The 17,268-nt window shown below is 50.9% G+C and overlaps 1 protein-coding gene across 3 annotated transcripts in view; it reads left to right on the top strand.

The window, feature by feature from the left end:
- The first annotated feature begins 3,024 nt into the window (after positions 1-3,024).
- Mmp24 (matrix metallopeptidase 24) overlaps positions 3,025-17,268 on the top strand; it is a 43,613-nt gene continuing 29,369 nt past the window's right edge. Inside the window, exon 1 of one of the 3 annotated variants that reach the window (XM_060382988.1) lies at positions 3,025-3,309. In XM_060382988.1, coding sequence (XP_060238971.1) covers positions 3,142-3,309 — 168 coding nt within the window. In that variant the 5' untranslated portion in view covers positions 3,025-3,141. Of the gene's footprint in view, positions 3,310-3,512; positions 3,533-17,268 lie in introns of those variants that run through there. The other 2 variants (XM_021640519.2, XM_060382987.1) reach the window with 2 other exon arrangements.

Below are 17,268 nucleotides of genomic sequence, written 5' to 3'. Positions count from 1 at the left end.
TCCTAACTATAGAGTGGAATTGAGGCCAGTCTGGGCTACATGTGACACTGGCTCTAAATAAAAATTAGCAATTTCAGTTGTTTTTCCTAGCCCTTGGTCAGTTGACCGTATGGCTCAGAAGGCGAATCTGAGCCGCCATCCAATCTTTCATACAGTGTTGGGGCGGGGCACGGCGCGCTGGCTTCAGGTTACAAGGAAGTGACACAAGGAGGTGAAGCCACTTGCCCTGGGGCACACTGAAATGGCCCACCAGGCCAGGGCCTGGATCCAGGTATCCCACGTGAAATGAAGTACCTTCCCTATTTGCCCCATGCCCGCTGTGGTTGTGAAAGGCTGGGAAGCCAAGCTCTCCAGGGAGTACACGGGAGATTTTTCTGAAGCCGTCTAAGCCACCTCTGACTTCCGCACAGACCTCAGTTCCTCGGGCTAATAAGACCATCTTAGGAATTCCTGATGTGCATCCACTTGCTCTTTTTTTTTTTCCTTCTCTTCTAATTTAAGACTTAACTCTGTTTTAAATCATTTGGCTGTTCCTGTGTGTGTGTGTGCACGAGAGTACAGGTGCCCAAAGAAGCCAGAGGGATCCCCCGAGAGCTGGTATTACAGGCGTTTGGGAGCCACCCAATAGAAAGGCTGGAAGCTACTGAGCCTGCATCCATTTGTTATTAGTGGCTTTCCCCCCACCGCCATCCACATCCTCTGTCCCTCCATCACCGCAGAACTCTCAGTTCTGAATCATCAGGAGCAGTTCATGGGCATTTGGCCTTAACCATGAGGAGGCTCAGTCTTTCCTTCCCTGAACGCTTCATTTTCTCCCGGAGCACAAGCCTTCCCAAACCTTCCCGCTACAGGCAACTTGGTATCTCTCTTCAGTATTTCTGCATCTCTGTATTACTTACACAACCTTGTTTTTTTTCCCCCTCTATCTCCTCCCTAGAGACTGTCAACCGTTCCTCTCCCTTAGAAACCCTCCTCCCTCTCCCATGACTCTTCCCAATCCTGATGTTCAGCTCTTTGGGAGGGTGGGTATGTACTGTGTATATGTGGGGGCGGGGAGGCTGTGCTTGCTCATAAGGGCACCTTGGCTGTCAGAGGTTAGCAATCACATTGCTATTTTATGTATGTATTTACTGAGACAGGGCCACTCACTATAGCTCACCATTTCAGCTAGACTGGCTGACCAGTGGGGCCCTGGGATCGACCTTTCTCTGTGCTCCACACCCCCAGCGCTCAGGTCACAGACACCCAACTGGCATTTTACATGGGCGAGACGGATCTGAACCCAGGTCTCACGCTTGTATGACAAGCACTTTATCTACTGAGCCATTGTCCTGGCCTTAGCCCTGTTTCAGCCTTTTTTTCAGCTCCAGACTCTTTTGTAGGCTCTTCTGGAAGTCTCCAGATGGGGCCCTTGGCCTTTTGCTCTTCTCTGCTCCCCTCTTTTAGCTTCCCCAAACCTGCTCATTCCCAGGCCTATTTCAGTGACCAAGCTGTAGCCTCCAGTTTCCAAACGTCTAACTCCAGACTCCTTGTCACCTACCCCAAGCTAGCCCTCCCCATGAGGACTCCAGATGCCCCCATTCACCTTCTACATTGGCCATCACCCCACACACCTTCTCCCCTCCTCCTCTCATGCCATCCTAGCAAACAAAACGTGTTTTGAGGCCAGACTGCTCAGCTGCACACTTATGAATCATGTATGTTTGGCAAACTTATTCAGAGCCTCCTCTTTACCCTAAATTGGTTTACAGTAACAACCTGTTTCACAGGGCTTGTCAAGGAGGAGGTATGGCTCAGCGGAGTGCTTAGCCCAGAGCCTGGCAGGCGGTGGGCATTCAACGAACAGTAGCTGTTGGGATCCGAGTGTCCTTTTTTTGGAGACTGTTAAAGTTCTCTCCCAGTCTTCCCGGCATCCTTTGCTTTGGGAGGAGACTAACATGAAACACTTATTAAACGCCAAAGAGCATCTGTATACAGTAGTAAGGGCACCGGGTTATGAAAGTGAGATGAGCCAGGGCTTGGACACAGGTCTGACCCTAATGTCTGTGGCTGCTCCATACCTCCAAACTGCCAGACAGCCACAGTTAACACTTTACCCTGCTCAAGACAACCTGCACTCACCATCCGCACAGAGGCAGAACCAGATTAACAGTCCCAGCACTCCGCACATTCACCGTTTTTCTCAGTTCCTAGCACGGGTGCTCCACAGAAACTGCCCCAGCCCCGCCATGCTCACCCTCCGCTCCTCCCTCGTTTAATTCCAGCCTTTCCTTGGGGCCTTGCTGGAGCCCTACCTCCTCCCCCTGAGCCTGGACCCCTACAATCCTTTCTGATGCTTGGTGGGTAGGTGATATCCCGGTTTTCTGGGTGCTTGCGTTTTCTTACTAGGTAGAACCTTCTACATCTTGGCCCGTGGGCTTTCCTTTTGGTTTTAGTAGCCCCAGTAGCCAGGGCACTAAGGACAGAAGGTTCTTCCATCAATGCGGGACATTTACGGGGTGGGCAATCACTCTCTCTCTCTGAGGGGTAAAGGAGCAAGTTTCCCAGGGCTGCCCCCCACCCCCATGGAAGCACTGCCCACGTCTGTTCTTTCTGCGTCTCCGCATCACCCCTCAGGGAAGCCCCTGAGACTCCTTCCCCGAGGCCAAGCGCTTCTAGGCTCACTCTCTTCCAACCCAGGCTGTTTCCCAGGCCCCCCTTCCTCCAGCGTCGCTCCTCAGCCCCTCTCCCGCCAGGGCCAGCCTGGGGCTGCGGACCCCGGGCCCTGCCTGCCGCCCCGGGGCCGGCGTTATCCCTCTGGCCTCTTCGCCCTCTCCCGGGGTTGCCCTCTTTGCACCCGGCGCCTCGGGCGAGCGCCTCCCGCGCGCCCCGGCGCCGCCGCCGCCGCCCGCGGGTCCCGCTCGGGCGCTGCCCCCGCGCCCCCGGCCGCCCCTCGCCAGCCCTCGGCGGGGCGGGGCGCGCGGAGGCGGGGGCGCGCGGCGGCCGAGGCGGCGGCGGCGGCGGCGGCGGAGGCAGGCGGGCCAGGCGCGCGTCCGCGGCGCCGTGACTCGGCGGCTCCGCAGCGGCTGCAGCGGGAGGACCCGGCCGGAGCCGCCGCCGCCGCCGCCATCGCAGCCGGGCGGCCGGGCCCCCGCCGCCGGGATGCCGAGGAGCCGGGGCGGCCGCGCTGCGCCGGGCCGGGCCGCGCGCTGGAGCGCCTGGCGGGCCCCGGGGCGGCTGCTGCCGCTGCTGCCCGCGCTCTGCTGCCTCGCGGCGGCGGCGGCGGGGGCCGGGGAGCCGGCCGGGGCGGACGCGCCCTTCGCCGGGCAGGTGGGCAGGCGCGCGGGCCCGGGGCCGGGCGCGGGGCGGGGGGCCCCGGCGCGGGGTCGGCGCTCGGGTCGGGCGGGGCCCGCGGGCCGGGCTCGGTTCAGCACCGTGGACAGGGGCGGCGGGCGGGGGCGGAGCGGAGGGTCGGGAGGGCCGCGGTGGCGGCTGGGCGCGTGGCCTGCAAGGCTGTGCGTGCGGGAAGCCGTACGGCGCCGCGGAGTAAATAGTAAGCGCAGCCAGCGCGTCGTGGGCTGGGGAAGAAGGAGTCGGGGCTGTTGGGGCTGGGGAGGGGGAGGGAAGAGGGCGAGGAAGGACCCACTCGCCGGCTTGGTAGCTCAGGGACCGTCGGCTTGGATTCGATCCGCGTGGCCCCGCCGGGCAGAGCTGAGGCCACTCGACAGTGGGGGTGGGTGGGTGGGTGGTGCAAGAAGGCACATTTCGGCCCGATGCAGGAAGTTTGTGTAACAATCGGAGGTGCTCAGCCAGCCCGGGAGGCGGCGAGCTGCTCACCACTGGGCAAGTGGGAGCTCCTGGAGGGGACTGGATGCATGCATGCATAATGCCTGCATGGATACATGCATGATAACAGCCGTGCACTATGGGCCAGGCTTGGCGCTGTGTTTGATAGGAATTAGTTCGGTTAATCCCAGCATGTATTCTGTGGGCTAGCTGGAGCACCTGTCCCCATTTTACAGATGGGGGCAGAGACCCGGAGAACTTAAGGAATTTGCCCAAGGTCACAGAGCTAGTGGGTTTGACCCTCGTCTCTTCATGTTTAAGCGGGGACACTATATCACATGGGGTCAGGGGCAGCTGTGCCCTTTCCCCTGCTCTCTCCCGACCTAGAAGCCTGCAATTCTAATAAACGGTGCTGAGGTAGTGTTGACGTTGATGGGGGAAATTAGTGATTGCGTGAATTGTCCTGAGAAGTGTGTTGGATAAGTACACAGGCTGTTTGGGAGAATCTGCCGGAACAGCAGTTTTTCTAACTGGACAAGAATCTCAAGGGATCATAAATTCTTCGAAAATTCCTGCTAATTTGTGTTCATATGTGGAAAATGTATATATATATATATTTTTTTTTTTTCTCGGAGGAAGACTCTAAATTTCTTTAGCCTGTCCAAAGTCAATATGTTTTAAAATAAAAGGGAGGCAGCGAGTAGGAAAGAATCCTTTGCCCAGCCGATACCCACCCTTTTGCGCGCTCATGATTGTTACCTGGCTTTCAATGAAAACTTTCTCTAGTTTGTTTGTGGTTTCAGCTCTGTCCCACACCAAAGTGATGTGACTCATGTCTTCCCACCCTAGCAAAAGCAGGCTCTCCCAGGCTTCCTGAGTGTGTGCAGGTGAGGGGAGCCCTGGGTTTACGGTGTGTGGGCTCTCGACTCACGTTGGCCCCTGATGGCCTTGATACTTTGGTCTGTCTCTTTGTGGGAGCTCTCAACATCTCTGAGCTGAAGGATCTCAGCCTAGAGACCTTTTGTGCCTGTGGTACTTTGCACATTTAGAGGACACAGTTTGCTTAGACGTGTCAGGCTTTGAAGAGAAGGTCATGTTTACTCTGCTTCCCCTTCCTGGCCTTCCACCTCTCACACCCTTCATGACTCCAAACCTAAGTTTTCCCATCATGACGGGCCACCTCCACAAGAGTCACATTTGTCCTGGGTTAGTTTTTGTTGTTCTCTGTGGCTATCTAGAGGAGTTCATTTTCAACCTGACCACTGTCTCCAGATGTGGAGTTCCTTCACAGAGAAGGGATAATTTCTTCTTTGGTTCTCCGGTCCTGTGCTGTTGGCAGGGATCCTTTCCTAGCTGTCCTGATCCAAGCATATTAGGCCGCAGCCTTTGGGAAACAACCCACAGAACAGCCCGCTCCCTTTCACGGGTCAAAACCGATAGTCAGGAACACAACACCTTGTGTGTGGATTATTTTTATCTGACTGCCTTGGCTTACATTTCTCCACATTGACATCCGACTGTGTCATTTTGCTCTCCCCCTTCTCCCACCCTGCCCCCACCCCTGGCATAGCATTTCCATACCTGAATGGGTTTAATATGAGCTGCGGTCTGGAGATTTTATTTTTTTCTCTTTGCTCTACTTTTTCTGGATCACTTATAAAAAATTAAGTCAGACAGGTGCCAGCATGGTCTCTCGGGGGCCCCTTGCACTCCTCACCCCTTCCATTCAGAGAAGGGACTGGCTGTTCCCATCTGGCCTTTCCTATCTCTAAGTGCATTCTCAGGCTTTGATGAAAGCATGACCATCCCAATCCATTTAATATATCTAATATGCTATCCAAAAGTTTTAGAAATTATTGAGACAGCACCTAATTGTCCCTTCCTGAGCACCGGTGGGTGACAGCACTGAAACTTTATCATTGCTTTCCAGCCCACAGATACTGTTGCTCCTCTTTCTGTCTTGAGGTCCCCAGAGGTCCCTGCCTCCCCATTAGCAGGCCCACTGTTCATAGATAATGCATCCTGACTCCAGATAAGCCTGCCTCTCATTTATCCTAAGACAGGCCGCCAGGACTCCCTGGACATGGTCATGTGTTGCTCACTGCTGCATGTCCACCCATTGGTCAGGAAGCTTTCCTTTTGGTGCTGGCCCAAACCTTCCTCTCTTGGAAATCCCCCCCCCCTTCTCCCTCATCATTTATTCCTCTCAGGAGAACACTTAGAGGCAGCCCCAGTCAGTGTGTCATTTAATTTTTGAAAACACACATTGTTTGGGAAGGAAAAGGTTGTGGATTTGGGGCAAGTTTTTTTTCCCACCAAAATCTAACCCAGTCCCAAACCTTATATACTCATCATTAAGTTCTTATGTTCTTTATTTCCAAGGGTTATGCTCACCTGAAATAAGCATTTACAGGCATATCAGCTTCTAAAACCCTTCTTAGGGAGTGGGGGATGGCTCATATGGTAAAGTGAGACCCGGGTTCAATCCTTAGCACCCATGTTAAAATCCTGGGGCAGCACCCAATGCTGGGAGGAGAAAACAGGGTCCCCGGGGCTTGCTGGCTAGCTAGCCTATCCTAATAGTTGAGCCCCAAGTTCCAGTGAGAGATTCTGCCTCAAAGGAAAAAAACCAACCAACCAACCAGACAAACAAACAAAAACCCAAAGACAAGATAGATGGCTCATGAGAAACAACCCCTGAGCTTGCTCTGTGGCTTCCACATGCACACACATGCACGCACACACACACACACACACACACACACACACAAATAAAGACCTTCCTAGACAATGCCTTGTCTGGGCTTCCTTCCCTGGAACTGGGGCTCACTCCTCTAGTTGTAAGCAGCTGCTTCACAATTCACCTTTGGGTTCTTTCCTAACTCCTTCTGTAGGATGCCATCCAATGTCGGTGATAGGCAGGGAAGAGGGCTTGAGAGGTAGCCATCACCATAGCAATCGCAAAGTGAACACAAAGCAGCACTTCACAGTTATTTCTCCAATTGTCTTGAATGAGGTGTCCACAGGCACAAACCTTGATTGCCAATGATTCAAACCAGAACTCGTCCCTGGCCTCCTGACTTCTAAATTGGAAGTGGTTTTTGTTTTGTTTTGTTTTGTTTTGTTGGTGGGGGGGGAGCTCTATCTTTGGCTTTTGATTTCCTATCTCTGGTCTTTCATTACCAAGATTAAAAAAAAAAAGTATCCAGTCTTTTGCTTTCTTGAGCGCTTTTGTATTTTGTATGTGGGGTGAAGGAGGGATGCTACCAAGTCTCCAGTTGGCTTCTCGCCTTTGGTTTATTTAAAGCCCCCCTTTTTCTTAGTACTAGTTTATGTCCTTCTTAGGTATAGCTTGATTTTGAAGAAAATCAGAGTAGACAAAGATAAGCTGTGAGCCCAGGCCACGTGGGTAACAAGAGTATGGCTCTGAGACTCAGGGTGTAATGGACTGGTTTTGAGTGATGTGTTCTGAGCAGATGGAGAGCGTTCTCTGATTTGCACCTCTGCAATCAAGGAGGTGAAGAGCCCTGGATGAGGCTGAGCCAGAGACAGGCCTATTAAGACGCACTGACAAATTCCCAAGTCCCCAATTATTCTGGTATCATCGTAGCCTCCGGCACATCCCACTCTTGTCTGGGGAGAAAGAGCCTATTAGAAGTTCTCCCTGCTAGCTGGGTATGGTGGCGCAGGTCTGTGATCTAAGCACTCAGGAGGCAGAGGCGGGTGGATCACTGTGAGTTCGAGGCCAGCCTGGTCTACAAAGGCTACACAGAGAAACCCTATCTCAAAAACAAACAAACAAAAAACAACTAACAGCCCCTGGTTGTGTAAGGCGTTTTGAACTTTCCAGACACTGTCATGTGTATGTGGTCCTGGCAATGGCCTCATGAAGTAGCCAAAGAAGCTGTACCGACTTTGTGGATGAGTAAACAGCGGCTCAGAGAGATGACAGGCTTCCTCGTCAGCTTCTCCAGGGACCCACCCACAGCTAATAAACAGCGAGGTGGAGACCAGAGCTGGCTTCTCTGTCCTTGTGCTCAGCGCTTTCCCCTCTGGGTTCCTGGGGCCGCCATTTTCCATGCCAGGGCTTGAAAGGTGATAGCATTAGTAAATTATACTGATGGATGTAAATCCTAATTGTATGAAGAGACTCGTGTTGGGAATTGCTTAGCCTTGCAGGGAATATGGAATCGTGTGAACTCCCAGGTGAGGAAACAGACTGAAATCGCCATCCCCTCAGTGCCCGGCACAGTATGACACCTAAATGATAAAAACTTTTAATCTTCCTCTCTGTGTTCCCCCAAAGGATTCTTTGCTACCCAAGTGCTCAGGACTTCTCTTGAAGAATACGCGTCATTAGTCAGGGTTTCTGTCGCTGCAGTGAAACACCAGGGCCACAGAGCAGGTTGGGGAAGAAAGGGTTTGTTTGACTCACACTCCCAGAGCCTAGTCCATCATTGGAGGAAGTCAGGCCAGGAACGCAAACAGGCAGGACCCTGGAGGCAGAATGATGTGGAGGCCATGGAGGGGTGCTGCTTCCTGTCTTGCTTCACATGACTTACTCTACAGGACCCAGGCCCACCAGCCCAGGGACAGCAAGCACCGCCCACCGTGAGCGGGGGCCCTCCCCCATTGATCACTAACTGGGAAAATGCCTGACAGCTGGATCTCATGGAGGCATTTCCTCGACTGAGGCCCCTTCCTCTCCAATGACTCTTGCTTGTGTCAAGTTGACACACAAAACCAGCCATGACACATGTATACACTAAGGAATATTTTTTCTTCTTTTTTGATTTTATTTATGTATTTGTTTGTCTGTTTATGTATTTATTTGTTGGGAAAGGGCTTTGCTGTGGAGCTCAGACTCACCTTGAATGCTCAGTGATGACACTGCCTCAGCTTCCCCAATGCTGGATTATACTCTCATTAGTACTAGAGGCAAAGATAAGGTGTAGGCAAGCCCTAAGGAGGGAGAGCACGAGTTAGTTCTGCTGAGGTTGGGTCAGTGAGTGGATGCTTAAGAGAAAACAGCAACCGAGATGGATCTCAGACAGAGGAAAGGGATGGAGAATGGTGGGCCAGCAATCCAGGCAGGGAAAGCGGGGAACCATAGCTCCTCCTGAGTCAGTGGCGTGTCTCGGAAATACTGGATAATTGGATCTATCTGGGGCATTGAGTTACTTGTTTCCAGTAAGAGTGTGGATGGAAAGGGGCTGGAAAGGGAAGCTGTGAGCAGACTGTAAGCTTGGCCTTCGCCCAGAGGCTAAGGGCCTCATTGACAGAATCCCAGCAGAGAAGAGGCCTGTTCAGAGCATTGTGAGGAGGCTGAGGGACCTGGCCGCACTCACCCCGATCTGCCCTGAGTGCTGCTTGTAGCTCAGGCTGTTTTAAGCTTTCTTAACAGGGCTTAGGCCTGAGTGCTCGTGGTAGGGAATGCACGTGGATAAAGGTATGGCCTCTGGTCCTGCCCCCACCCTCACTGAGGGGCCTGCCTTTCAATTTCTTTATTTTGCAGTGCTGGAGCTCAGATCCAGGCCTCATGCTTGCTGCTATTAGCGCCATGCCCCGAGCTACACCGCAGCCCCTTCCCAGAGGCTTCAGAACCAATCATTTAGTTTCTCTGGGCTCCAGGATTTATTTCACTCAAGTTCTCATAAGTTTTACAGCACCAACTCGTTTTAAAAACCAACTTTGACCTATGCTTTAATAATATGTTTGGCAATAGCCAAGTCCCGGGTGTAAGTAAATATATATATATGTATTTGGCTTGAATATCTGCGTGCCTGTGAGTGTACACATAGATAACATTTTACAAAAGGTTATGCACACAGGCTAACAAAAACAGACATGGTTACTCCACTTTTACTGCCAGTGAATACTTTTAAGCTCAGTCCTGCACCACAAACATTTGGGTGTCCCCCAAACAGGACTGTTCTTTCCCCTTTCTTTCTCCCCATCTGCCTCATTTCAGTGACCAACCCCAGCCGGTCCCCACGCCGAGTGCTTGGTTACCAAATTCCCTGCTCTACACCACTGTCTTAGACTAAACTTCTGTCTCTTATCCAACTTTAAAACCTTTCCACCTGAGCTGAAAGGTTGCATAGACTCTTCCTCAAAAAAAAAAAAAAAAAATCTATGTGAGATCTGTGTATAAAGCCGACACACAGTCCCATGTCCAGTGCCTATGAGTGTGCACAGACCCTTATGTGTGCATAGACCAGGCATGGCGTCACATACCTGTAATCCTGCCTCGGGAGGGGGAGGCAGGAGGATCAAGATGCTCTAGATCATGTTCATGTAGTGTGAGGCTAGCCTGGAGTACAGGATCCCCTCCCCCGTGGGTCCCCCCACACACACACACAGAGAACAGATAGAAAGAGAAAGACATTAGAAATAGTAAGAATGAATAAACAAGCCTTTTGAATAGACATTAGAAAGTCCAGCCAGTACCTCACAAAGTATAGCCTGTCTCACGCTGTCTGTGAACAAAGTAGTGCACAGCTGTCTTCCCTGTCGACCTCCTGCCCATGGACTTGCAGCAAGACGTGAGTGGTAGATATGGAGACAGTAAACACGTCACGGCAGACTGGATGATGATTACCTGATGTTGGTTTTTATTATTTTTACGTACTTTCTGAATGCTTAAAAATCTTCGGTAGTAAAATTTTAATGCACTCCAATTAGACTGTCTTGCTCCCACCTCTTCCTGCTTAAATGGCTTTTAGGACAAAGACTATTACTAAACCATTACTAATTTTTCAAAAGACGTTTTTATGTTCATTTTGTATGTGTGTGTGTGGGGGGTGTTTTGCCGGCATGGATGTCTGCAGTTTCCTCGGAAGCCAGAAGAGGGCATTATATTCCCTGGGGCTGGAGTGACAGACTGTTGGGAGCATCTGTGGGTGCTGGAAATTGAATCTGGGTCCTCTGAAAGACTAGCTAGTGCTTTAACCACTGAGCCATCTCTCCAGCCCCAACTGCTACCAACTTTTATTATGGAAAATTTTCAAACACGCACAAAAGTAGAAAGGACGGTCTGGCGGGCCCCTCGCTGCCAGCAGCCGCTGCCAGGAGGCCTGTAAGGCCCTAAGCTGAGCGCTTCCCACTCTCCAACTTCCGTTTTCCCACCCACTCTCTTCATTGGTTGCTAGACTCCAACCACCATGGCCCACTTTCCACTTTCCTAGACTACAAACTCCTTCCCTTTAAGAAACTGAATGAAATCATCTTTTTTTCCTGAAATGTTCCCTTTTTTTAGTTTTCACCCGTTTGTTCACAGGTCTCCTCTGAGATGTTATGTACTTGGGAAGGCCATCCCTGACATCACAGCCATTCTCTTTGATATGCACTTCCATGGCACCTTGTCCTGGCCTTCCGTTCCACTTGTCACAATGAGGTGTTTAATACTTCCGAATCTCCCTCCCACACCAGGCTGTGAGCTCCCAAGCAAGACTTTGGTGGGGATGACAGGCATGTGGAGCCTTGCCGGTGCCCCAGTGTGAGACAGACTCTCCCTAAGGGATGTGGCGATGCCACTGGGCGCACCGAGGAAGGCCACTAAGCCTGGGACAGATTGCCTCCCCCACGGGGTAGGATGCAAGGTGTACCTGAAGGATATACCTAATAGTTCAGCAAGACAAGGCCAGAACACAAATGAATGTGGGCTTCCATCATGAAAACGAGGCTTGGTCTGCAGGATGTGCTCAGGCAACATGGCAGCTCAACAGCGCTAGAGTGTGGAGGAGTTTGGAAGAAGAGTAAGGAAGACCAGGTCTCCTTCCTCCTCAGAGTGAATGAGAGTGAACGCCTCTGGCCTTGGTCAGAGGTCTTCCCAGAATTAAAAAACGGACATCCCAGTGCTGACCCAAAACCCCAAGTGCATCACCTCCCCAGGCCTGGTGATTGCCTGGCTTGTGGTGGCCTCCTGGGAGCGAGCCAAGGACATTGTGTAGGGCTCCTGGGAATTCCCGCTCGTGCACTCACCGCCCACTCAGGAGCGACGGCAGCCAACAGGCAGCGCTGTATCATCAAGGTGTTCGTCAAGGCTCAGCTGGGCGTTGTGGGCGGCTCTGGGGTCCCTTTTTAGACTGGCTGGAGCTGATGAAGAAAAGAGAGAGGGAGAGAGAGAGAGAGAGAGAGAAACAGCTTTTGGAAGCAACATAGAACTAGGGTGGGGGTGTAGCATGACAGAAAGAACCCTCTTTGGGGGCAGGAGGCTCCATTTCTGACTCTGCAATTTCAAAGAAGTGGTTTCTCCTCCCTGCATTTTCATTCTTCACTTCTGTAAAGCATGCACGTGGAATTACATGATCTTTTAAGTGTTCCCGAGCAGTGCATTTCTCGCACCCTTGAATGGTTGGTTATGTATTCAGTAGGAAGTTTTTAAAAAGTAGTTCTGACACAGGGGGGCCGGCAGCAAGGGCCCTCAGTTACAAGGCTAGAGGAGGAAGGTTTTCATGGGACAGGAATTCAGGGGGACTGACCCAATGACCAAGCTGATGCTGGAGAAGTCCCCAGAGAGACAGGACAGCAGCAGCGGTCCAGGTTGGTAGTTACTGTATTACAGAGTGTAGGCAAAAGAATACAGTGACAGCACTGTGTGTAAAATCAAAGCCTTTCTGTTGTTTGTGTACTAGTTTTCTAATGTTGCCACAACAGATTGCCACAAATTTAGTTAATTAAAATAATGTAGCTAGGGGCTGGGGAGATGGCTCAGCAATATAAAAAGCACTGTCTGCTCCTCCAGAGGTCCTGAGTTCAATTCCTAGCAACCACATGGTGGCTCACAACCATCTGTACTGGAATCTGATGCCCTCCTCTGGCATGCAAGCACACATGTAGACAGAACACGCATATATTAAATAGATAGATAGATACATAGATAGGTGGGCAGACAGACAGACAGACGGACAGACAGGTGGACATAGATAGAAAGGTAGGTAGGTAGGTGGATGGATGGATAGATAGATAGATAGATAGATAGATAGATAGATAGATAGATAGATAGATTCAATGATTTTTTAAAAATCCAGCTCTTGGCCAGGCATGGTATCACAGGCCTTTAATCCCAGCATTTGGGAAGCAGAGTCAGACTGTGAGTCTGATGTCAGCCTGGTTTACACAGCAAGTTCCAAGGCAGCCAGAACTACATAGTGAGACTTTGTCTCAATAGTTGCAATAATAATTATAAAGCTAATCCTATAGCTCAGTTGTTCAGTGCACACAAGGCATTTAGTTGAATTGGATTCCCAGCACCACACACACAAACACACACACACACACACACACAAAATCTGAAAATCACAAGTCCAAAATGGGTTTTATAGGACTAAAGTCAAGGTGCAGGCATGGTGCCTTCTGCAGGCTCTGGGAGAGTCATGCCTCTCGGCTTCCTGGTACTGCTCTGACCTCCTAGCTTGGGACTCTACTTCTCTCATCACATCTTCGACCCTGACCTTCTTCCTCCCTCCTCTAAGGATCCTTGTGATCCCACATCCTTCTTCTTGGTTTGGTGCCCCAGTGATAATCTCCCCGATGGAAGGGACAGTCTCTTTCGACACGAGACATTCCCAGGCTTTGGGGATTTGGATGTGGACATCTTCAAAGACCATCCTTACCTAATTCTTCATGTCCCTGAGGCTCCCTAACAATCCTTTTCTCATCCTCTGGTACCAGATGAGGAACCTGATGCACAGAGTGTCTGAAGGTGCTCAGCTAAATTGGGTGATGTTTTGTATGTGGCAGTGTGTAGGTCCTGAAAGAACTGTCTTCAGTTAGGACCCTCCCAGCCACCAGTGTAAAGAGAACTGGTGTACCTCTCTGGAGGAGGCTTCCTAAGATCTGTAGTCTCTTGTGTGCTAGGGACAGGCTCTGCCACTGCACCAGCCCCCAGCCCTCCTCAGTACTCCTGAATTAGTATTCACACGGCCCACACTAAGTTCTCTTATTCAAATGGCTGGGGCCTTTCCTGACCACGTTCTATAAAACAGCTGTCCTAGAATTCCTAGCTCTTTGGCCTGTGTTACTTTTCACCTCTCTTACTATTGGTTCTCCCACTAGATGACACCTGGAAAGTGGTTGGGGTGGTTTGCTCTGTCACAGATCTCCAGAGCCTGGCCCATAGTAAGTAGCTCAATAAATACCCGTGGGACTGCTCGGAGGGCTCAGCAGGTAAGAGCACTTGCCGATTGTGCAGAGAGCCCAGGTTAGGTTCCCAGCATCCCCATGGTGGCTCACCTATACCCCAGTTCCATGGGATTCAACACCCCTCTGTGAGCTCCTGCACACATGTGACACACATACATACACACTCGGGCACACACAGACACACGCCTAAAGTAAGTATTTAAATTCTAAAAGATAAAAAAAACAACAACAACAACAAAGCACGAAATACTGGTTGAATGAATGGGCAGAAGCAAGCGGTTTGGGAGGCAGTACTAGTCCTTTTTTAATAAAAGCTACCTGAGGAGGAAAGGGTTTGTTTCACACTCTGATCACTGTCCATCAGGAAGGTGAGGCCTGGAGCCTGGAGTCAGGAACGGAGTACTGACTGGGGTCGTTCTCCCCCACAGCTTGCTCAGCCTGCTTTCTCATCCCACTCACGGCCTACCAGAGGTGGCATCACCTTCAGCGTGCTGGCCCTCCCACATCAGACAGTAGTCAAGAAAACACCCCGCAGACCTCCTTACCCTAGCCTGACGCAGGCAATTCCTCAACTGAAGTTCTCTCTTCTCGGATGACTCTGGCTTGTGTCAAGTCAACCAAAAACCAAACGGTACAGGGGCCCCAACACAGCACTAAGCACTGAGCACTGCGGGAGTGAGATGCAAAGTCCCAGGACAGGGAGAGGCGGCCTGACCTCGAGGAAAGCCTAAATCCTGCCACTCACTCGATCCGTGACTGCATAATCGTTAATCTGTGTAAACCTCGGCTCTCTCATCCGCAGTGGGGAATCACCGTTCCTCCCTTGTGAGCGGCAGCCTACCGAGTGCTGAGCCCAGTGCCAGAGCGTAGTAGGCACTCTGGTCACCCTTGTAAGTAGGTCACCTCTGACTGCCCAGAAGTTATTTCTTCTAGAGTCAAGATCTGCGTCCAGCCATCTCTCATTGCAGGAGGGTCCCCGTTTTGCTTGCTTTCCTTCGGGGAGTTCCGACTTGTCTCCTTTACTCATAGACAAATCTCCTGGGATTCGACTTGAAACGCTCTTCATGTTGAAGCCTGTGCTTTGTCCATGATGCTCACATCATGTAAGAGGTCAGAGGTCAAGTTAGGGTAGTATTCCTCAGGAGCCACTTTGTGTTTTGTTTTGTTTCCTATTTTCACTTTTTATTTATTTTATTTATTTATCTTTGCTTTATGAGAACTTTTTATTATCATTTATTACAATTTCTTCAATTTGTATCCCAGCTGTGGCCCCCTCCCTCATCTCCTCCCAATCCCACTCTCCCTCCCTCTTCTCCCCCTATGCCCCTCCTCTAGTCCACTGATAGGGAAGGTCCTCTTCCCCTACTATCTGACTCTAGCCTATCAGGTCTCATCAGGACTGGCTACATTGTCTTCTTCTCTGGCCTGGTAAGGCTGCCCTCCTCAGGGGGAGGTGATCAAAGAGCCAGTCACTGAGTTCATGTCAGAGACAGTCCCTGTTCCCATTACTAGGGAACCCACGTGGACACTGAGCTGCCATGGGCTACATCTGTGCAGGGGTTCTAGGTTATCTCCATGCATGGTCCTTGGTTGGAGTATCACTCACAGAAAAGACCCCTGTGCCCAGATATTTTGGTTATGTTGCTCTCCTTTTGGAGCTCTTGTCCCCTCCAGGTCTTTCTATCTCCCCTTCTTTCATAAAATTCCATGCACTCTGCCTAAAGTTTGGCTATGAGTCTCAGCCTCTGCTTCGATACCTCAATCAGTAGTCTCTCAGAGGCCCTCTGTGGTAGGCTCCTGTCCTGTTCCCTGTCTTCTCCTGCTTCCACAGCCTTGTGTTTTGAGATAGGCTTTCTCTCTAGCCTGGAGCATGCCAATTAGACTAGGCTGGTTGGTCACAAAGCCCTGGAGCCCTGCCTGTGTCTGCCTCCCGGTGCTGGACTAGGAGGTCATCCCACACCCACCATTTGCACTGGGGTTCTAGGAATCCAACTCCAGCCCCCTGTTTGCCCTTTACTGACTGAGTGCCCTGTCACTCCAGACCCCAGACTCTTTGATCGAAGTCTTAGGTTCTCCCTTCCTCATTCCAACCCAGATTTCCAAATCAGACACCATATTGTCTGCTCCTCCTTGATAGACTTCAGCACTAGTCTTTCTGATGATGCCAGCAGGCACTTCACTCCTGATGAGGTGCTTCACCATCCTCCAACTCTTTTCTTCAGCTGGACCATCTGAATAGATGCGATGCTCTCTGATGCCCCAGGGACCATCTGGTGTAACTGGACCAGCCTCTCTCCCCTCCCCAGGCCATCTTGGTACGCTCCTTGGCCTCTCCAGGTATCTTCTCTTTCCACCCCTCCCCCACTGCTACTTCTGACCTCACCACCGCCTCTGCTGTCTGCCACTCTCCTCTCTCATTGTAGGGCCACTTTTTTTTCTCTCTCTCTCCTTATCCTCTGCTCTTCTTTCCTTGCCATTCATTGCTCAGCTCTGGCTCCCTGGGGACTGAAATCCCACCCTGTGGCCAGCAGACCAGTCAGACTGTTCTGTCTATCATCTCCACGTCTTTGGTTCAGCCCAGCTATTTCAGTCTGCTGTACCTGTAACTTTTCTCACTTTCCTCTGGGTTTCACACCTCTTTTGGCACTTGGAAGGTGTCAGACATCTTAGAGTTAGTTAACTGCTGTCAAGGTTAGACTTCTGACGTGGCTGGTGATTGATTAATGGGTCAAAGGTATAAAAAGATGGAAGGTAAGTCATTTAAGATGGAAGGAGGCTTGCTTCTTTTGGTGGGATTTATCTTTTTGTTTCATTTTGTTTGTTTAGATAGCGGACCCCATTGCCTCATCAATCAGGGAAAGCTGAAGCACAACTGATAAATTTCAGAAAATATTTTTCTCCCCTTACTAGATACCAGGATTTCTGCTGAGTGTCTTCATGTACATCACTTAGTAAGCCTTCTCAAGAACAGTTGTTCTTTCATTTACTCATTCATGAACTTGGTGACTATTGAATCAGATGCTGTGCTAAATACTGTAGCAGGTTTAAAAAAAAAATGACAGCCTCTATTCCCCAGGAACTCAGCCTAGTTGGAGAAGGCAGGTACAGTCAGTCTGTGGATGGGTGTGATGCACTGTTATGACATTTAGCTATGTGCACAGAGTGCTTCAGGAACAAAGAGGACCACATAGCCCTACCAGGGGTCTCTAAGGAAAGCTTAATGAAAGTGGGGACGTCTGAGGTAGCCCTTGAAGGATCAGCGGAAGTTTGCTACCATGTATCAAGAGAATGGGGTTTGTAGCTATCAGGAAGGGCAATGTTCCGGAGTTGCTGTGTCTTGGTTGTGATCAGGGGCTT

This window comes from Meriones unguiculatus, chromosome 4 (genome assembly GCF_030254825.1).
Source record: "Meriones unguiculatus strain TT.TT164.6M chromosome 4, Bangor_MerUng_6.1, whole genome shotgun sequence".
NCBI classification, from domain to species: Eukaryota; Metazoa; Chordata; class Mammalia; order Rodentia; family Muridae; genus Meriones; species Meriones unguiculatus.
The sequence above is the reverse complement of the archived record's forward strand: the minus strand, read 5'-3'. Positions and strand labels throughout refer to the sequence as shown.